The sequence below is a fragment of the Pieris napi genome, chromosome 3 (assembly GCF_905475465.1).
Source record: "Pieris napi chromosome 3, ilPieNapi1.2, whole genome shotgun sequence".
Taxonomy (NCBI): domain Eukaryota; kingdom Metazoa; phylum Arthropoda; class Insecta; order Lepidoptera; family Pieridae; genus Pieris; species Pieris napi.
In genome coordinates this window covers 3,702,446-3,709,824 of record NC_062236.1, presented here as the reverse complement: position 1 = coordinate 3,709,824, position 7,379 = coordinate 3,702,446, and the positions used below count along the sequence as shown (strand labels likewise).

Genomic DNA, 7,379 nt, shown 5'->3' with positions numbered 1-7,379 from the left:
GAAGATCTATTTTTTAAAATAAATTCTATATATAAAGAGTAGGCGCCTTTAGGTAAATTCCGTAAAGAACTCTAGAATATTGTAACAATATCGTCACAACGTAGAACAATTTTTCGTGGAATCAGTGCGTAGCATGTGAGGAAAATTGCCTAAGATATGATAGTCGTCTTTATTAGAAATGTAATAGAGTTGAATTTGTCACAATTGGTTGGAATTGTAGTATTTCTTACAAAATTATTTTGTGACAATGCGTCGTAAATAATTATCTTTATTGAAATGATGGTGTATATGAACGCAATTTACAGGAATTCATTTCAATGACGCATGCTCTACGGTGCATAGCATTACGTTTTAGTGTTGGCAAATAACAGGTAATATATAAACGTAAGAAAAAATTTACTCCTTTATGAAACTTCGAAGCAAATGTGATAGAAACAAGCTTTATACGTTTAAAATTGTTAATTGCGATACCATTAATTAAATAGGTAATGCAATGTAAGCAAAAGCCTTAAAATATTAATCTTACTAATAAAAAAAAATATATTGAAATGATTGATAAAAATATGTATACAATTACGAACGATATCGCAAACAACTTTAATACTAAAAAACCTTAAAAGGATTTTTTTAAATGTTCTGTGTCTGTCGATATTTCCACGCTGTATAATCTAAAATTACATTTAGCAAGTTCCTAGAAATACAACGAAATTGTGAATGGTCAAATATTATCCTAGTTTGAGTCAAGCTTTCCTTATTAAGTAATAGTATTACGTATTTCATTAGGGAAATGTAACTAGACACAGGGTTCAATTGAATTGTGACGTAACTAAAATCTGACTCAAATTCACGGGTTTCCTATAGACAATAACAAATACGCAAAGCGACTAGCAATCGTTTTACTGTAAAGTTCAACACTCACTTGTCTGTATAATCGCTTGGCGTCCCTTTCAAACTCACGGAAGTAAATATAATACTTCCAAATGTCTTCTTAAAAATGTAACTGACTGGACACATTATTACTTAACTAAATCATGTGTAATATTTTAGTGAATGTCATTTTTACGGAAAGGAATAAAAGACGGCATAGTTTACGAAAATTTAATGTGAAAATCAAATATAACATTGAATAATGTGCTATACTATCGTAAGCAAACCATGCGATACGTTGAAAAAATAAATATGTTTAACTAATTTAGACATTGGAATTTTTTTAACGGATTATTGACCTTCGTTTGCTACACAATTAATCAGTCATTGGTCACGCTCACTGGTTTGAAAAAACATGCAGAATGTAATAAATGTAATATGAAGAAGTTATATTACAATCATTACTCAGATAAAAAGTCAAATGTTTATGGTTTTCTTATTTCTACTGGTCTATAAATCCTAAGAAGTTTTTGAAGTTATACTTCTTTTGGCGCGTTAGGGAAAAATTATGAGAGTAAATTTCTACGATACGCGCGCACATGGTCTCAAAAAACCGACACCCGCATACCGTCACAAAAACCCGACACCCTGAATATCTATTCAAACGTCGGTAAAACAGTCTGGGCCACTAGTTGGTGCTGGCTCTGTTTTATTGACAAATTGCATTGACTGCCATGGCGTAGAGTTTTTTAGAGTCGTGTTTATTTAAAACAAAATAATGATTTTTATACGAGAAAACGCGTTCTAATGTAATAAAATATAGTGTTTATTGTAAAATATCTTGATTAGTACTTATTATATCGTTTCGATTGGAACTGACCATTAAAATGGACAAGAGAAATGCAATTCGAAGAAGGAAACGTCCCTCTAAAGTGCTGGAAGAAAATTAATACGCCAAAGAAGTATAGCTTCTAACGCGTGTACATAAGTACACACAGGTTTTTTTACGTCACAGCTGTTTTGCTGTTCAATGGCGCATTAATTTATCCAACACTCAAGATTCTCTCCAGTAATATAATTATCTATCACGTTTTACCGATTCAGTTAGCAGTCAGACTTCGTCGCGGATTCTTGTTTACGTAAAACTAAAAAGCTGACCGGCGTTTAGTGTAAATATTTACAACAATGCAGCTCTGTCTTATTTTGGTAAGTTTTATTTTAACGAGTGAGTGTATCGTGCGTCTGATAGGTATTTCGTCCATGAACCGGCATTTTATCGTTGCTATGTAATTTCCGCTGTTTTGAAAAATCGTTCACTGCTTTAAACAAGACACGATGTGATTTATTGATAAAATGTTTCTGGTATTATTCGTAACATCTGCAGATACATAATACAAAATTTATTTAATGCCGTGCATAAAAATATATTCTTTCCTTTTGTTTTGGTCACCAAACCAGGAATTACCTTTCTTTAAAATATATCATCTTTTGCTACCATTTTTTAAATATATTATATCTTTCGACGGCAACTTTGTCTAACCTCTTAGGCCGTATTCAATCGTCCATTCAATTACATCTAATGATAGATTAATATTATCGACATATAATATATAAAGATGTTTCTATATAATTATTATTTTTCTGTGAAACTGTGTTAGGATACATAAAATACTGTAGCTTTATATTTAATTTTTTTTTCTATTAATATGATGTATTTGTTTGTTAATAGATAAATAAGAATTCAGGTAATAAATTCAATTTATGACTGATTCTATACGTAGCTTCGAATAATAATTTTAGTAATGGCTACAGTAACCAATAACTCTTAATAAAAGGTTCAATTGGTTAACTAGACTTATTAGAGACAATTCAAAAATTCAAAACAATCATGCGAACAAAATACGAAAATTATAACAACAGTATGAGTATAAAAATGTATGATTGCACTCTTGAGTACCTACTAAAAAATATGGTTCGCACATGTTGCAGATTTTTTTACTCGATGACGTGCTCTTCGTATATAATTACGTAGAGACAACAATACAATATACTTAATAGTTTAATATTATACGGTAGTAAATAAAGAGTTTATATCTTTTTCAGATTGCGACCGGTTGCGCTATTATCAATGCCTCACCTAGCAGTAAGTAGTAATACACTAATATTATAAAACTAACAATTTAGTAAGTTGGTTAAGCATACTAGTCTCAGAATCGACTTGTTTACTTTTGAGTAGGAAGGAAAGTTTTTATAGGTCAAATAACAAACGACATCACGCATGAATCACGGTAAAGAAACGAAACAACCTGTGTTACGCTTCTTCTTCATTTTCTATAATCACCTACTGTATCAAAAGCTTCGCTCACGTCAATTGGTCCTGATGTTAGTTGGCTCGCCAGCGACTGTCAATCTTGAGGTCGTAAGTTCAAACCCCAGATTTCTACGAGCATGAGCAATAATAATAATAATAGAATATTCTTAAAATATAATTGTCCTGTTTATAAAACAGCAATAATTCTTGATAACAAGAGTTTTGACAGCTACAAGCTGCATTGAAGTTGATTGCAGTTGACCTCTTTGTCATACCTCAAATGTGTTTTCAGATATGGCTAAGTTAAACGCTATAAAGTTTCCGGAGCACATTGATGATGATGTACCAGAACCATGCAGAAATCTCACCTATTGCACGATACCACCGAAAAATTATCCATTTAAGGAGTTCAATGAGATGTTCAAATTTTATGTAAGTAAAACAATTTCTACTATCAGACTCATTCAAAAATCAATGATACTAGAAATAGTAATAATAGTTCATCAGTATTTAATAAAATACAGTTAAACAAAAAAATCTTATACTAAAATAGGATTTTACTATGTTACAGGCAAATAAACGAAAACTGATTGTATGAATAGATTATAGACATATGTATAACCTTATTAATTTTGTAGATTGTCTTATTATTCGTACGTAGGAATTTAATTTATTAATCAACTTGTGGCCTGGCCTGTCTTGAAGGATTATTATTTTTTGGAAATAACAAATTTTAATCTATTTTGTTTTTAACTTTATTAAAACAAAACAGATTTTATGAAGATAGAAAACATTTTAAATAATATAAAACTTTCTAAGATTGTGAAAATTTATTGACAGTACGTGAAAGTTCTGGAACCGAGACAAGATTATTTGCATGTCGCTGTTTCTAAGTTAACTTTCATAAATGTACATATATACACATAAAGTACATAAATATGAAAATTGAATTAAATTAGCTTTCAATTTAAGTACAAACGCACTACTAAAAACTAAGCACAAAAGGCTTTTTAAAGAGCTTTTATTATGTATCCAATACAACATATATTTTACTATAATTAAAAACTATATATTAAACGTGCTATGTTCATTCATACAATATGTGAACATTATATGTAAAACAAAAGCATTATATGTTATACATTTAATTTGTTTAAGTGTTTATTATTAAACACATTTCTCACATAATAAATTGAATCGTAAAACCATTCTACAGAATAATAGCAATAAAATAATTACTAAAAGTTACTAATCATTTTCAGAAACCCGCCCCACAGCCAAAGCTAGTATTATCACCAGTTAGTATTAATACTCGAGGAGAATTTGATGACGATTGCGAAACGAAAATATCTGTAAGTAAATCAATCTATATCTAATTATTTATAAGGCCTAAGAATGGTTGTTTTGTTTGGAATAAAGGGAACGTTGGCCCGATGAAAAAATTCTTCTTCCTTTAGGTTAGATACATAAGAGCGGAACATGTCTGTACTATATTGCGAAATCATGAAAAAATATACTATGTATATGAGTTACTTAAAATTTAAAAGTTCTAAAAAATAAGATAGAAGCTGTTTGTAAAAAACACATACAAATCGTTGTAGATTATGTTATGTGATTTCAATGAATATCTAAGTAAATATTATAGTTTAAAACAGCTCGACAGCAAATAATGGTAGAAAAACCCGTAGTTTCATATGCATTGCGCAATGCGCATACTCTTCCGCGGCCGACTGCTTAGTGCGAGAGGGTTTCGCCTTTGTGCATACCCGCTAAAACCCCAAGGCGCCACCGACAATCTCCTTAGGCGGGATAAGGTAACAGCAGAGCCATAAATTAACGCAGATACAACAGATATTATAGTCTCTTGAAAAAATCATATTTATTTTTATTATTATTGTATATTTTGAAATAACACAAAACACTTGAAAAATAGTCTCAATAAAAATATTTCATGTATTTCAATAAAATGACTAATTATATGTTCGACGTTCTGGTGGACACAAACTGTGTCCAGTTTGTGTTTCCACCATACCAACTTATTTTCTATTTAAGATCATGTATATAAGAAATAAATTACGATACATAAATTAAATTGGGGTCACTGCATTATCTTCCGCGGATTTAAATGTTATGAAACTTAAATTAATTTTAATTTAATGCACAACGCGGAAATGTTAATGACAAGGTCGCAAACTCGTTTTCTACATCTACTATATCATAGGTATACCTTAGTTATATAGGCATAACCGGACAATTAAAATACTTCGTTAAGGAAATCAGAACATACCTTTAACATTTAACGAGCCACTAAATTAATAATCACGCGTCAAAGTTTAATTATTTATAATTTTTTTCATTGTAATTTTTATCCAAAATAAGTAGCTGGTAGTCTAGCTAATAATTATTCACTCAAACGTCGTTATTCGATATTATTACTTTAAAAAATTCGCTTTATAGCCGTTTAGGAAGTTTTATTTCACCATATACGAGTAGATCCTTTAAGAGTCCTATTTTCTTTTTTTTATTGGTTTCGTTATTATCTGTTTTTTTTACTTATTTAAGCGTACAAATCATAACAATCAAATATACAGTATTGACAAGTTTCTTTACCTACATATTAATAAAAATAATTAAAAATTAATAAAAATAAAATTAAAACAAATATAAAAAGTGTGGACCCTGTGGCAGAGTACCTTTAACGCTGGCAGCATTTCGTTGCTGTAAACGTTAGAAGTAAATTGCAGGACTCTAAATTACCTAGCCCAATTCCACAAAGGCGAAACGAACGAATTTTTCCTAAGAATACAATTTTATATTAAATCTATTTCCATCATTGTTTCAGTATGAACCCCTATATACGGTGCGTGAAAAGCGTGGTGATCATAAATGGCGCAATGTAATACAGGCGTCTGAACACGATTATATACAGAGTGTTCGCTTGGAGACTTGCCAGTAAGTTAATATTTCTTTGAATTTAAGATACTTGTTTTTAAAGTTTTTGCTTAAAAAACTAGATATCGTATTTGAGACGTGTTAATTATAATATGAAGAAAATGTGAAAATCCCGACGAATTATGCCACCAGAATTCCTAGAACTCATCTAACCCTTTATAGTAGAGTCCACGGACTCTGATTTACGACTAATTTGCATTGCAAACCCATCTCCATCTTGTCTTTTCATCCATCATCATCCGCTTTCTTCCATTTTCATTGCCAGATTTAAAGAATATTTAAATTTTAAACCAGAATTGAAAAAAATTATACTCATCTTCCATATTGTATCAAATTCTAGCTAAACCAAATGATAAGTCAACGACGCATTAAGGTTTTTATGAGTAATTAATACCTTCAATTGTTTTAGAAATACGGAAGCGACATGTTTCAGCCATCTAGAGGAATTACAGGACTCCTACTCAACCTATTGCTTTCAAAAGTACAATGTTTGGAAGGTGTTGGTGGATAAACCGGGACATGATCCAGAGGAGATCGAGACAGAGTTGCCAGTGTGCTGCTCTTGTCAGTATAAATCAAAGCAAGTGGTGTAACCTGTAAAGGCAAAAGTATCATAGATTATAAACACTTTGCGGTTTCGAATCTGTGCGGAGAGAGCGGTCCTCTTTGGATTGCTAAATTGCTTTTTTATGTTGACAACACCGTTGTGTCATTATAGTTCGATAATGATCTTGATAATTATGAAAAAATTAAACTATATAATTTTTGTGAATAAATGACTCCTAGCTTAGTCCTAGTCCCCATAACTTCCACGCTCTTTCTGCTGTTAATCGAATTTTTATGGGAATACCACGTGACCAAGTGTGGACTAATGTATTTGCCATACAAAAGAAATTAACATCAATACGATAATGTTAGTTTTTGACAGCTTGATTTTCATACAATTTGTAAAGTTTGGAATAATTAAAATTGAACGTCCTGTATGCGGTTCCAAATACGCCCTCGATGCGCCTCTTAAATATTCCGTACAAAAACCATCGTAACCGTTTAATGGAATTCTGTATAGTTATTACGATTATATTATGCTATTCATGCTGCATATTCATGCTAACGGGTCAAACCTGTCGCAAAATACCAAGAGCGAAGTATACTACATTATTCCATCAAATATGGCCTTAGAAAAGCCAAAAGTGCATTATAGTATTAATTAAAAGTATTAAACGTGTACATTATTTTTAAGATTATTTTA

General features: G+C 30.9%; 1 protein-coding gene across 1 annotated transcript; it reads left to right on the top strand.

Moving 5' to 3' along the window:
- The first annotated feature begins 1,935 nt into the window (after positions 1–1,935).
- LOC125063737 lies at positions 1,936–7,379 on the top strand. Its single transcript, XM_047670321.1, has 6 exons — positions 1,936–2,073; positions 2,971–3,010; positions 3,471–3,610; positions 4,441–4,530; positions 6,021–6,130; positions 6,540–7,379. The coding sequence occupies exons 1-6, from the start codon at positions 2,053–2,055 to the stop codon at positions 6,721–6,723; spliced, it is 585 nt and encodes a 194-aa protein (XP_047526277.1). The 5' UTR covers positions 1,936–2,052; the 3' UTR covers positions 6,724–7,379.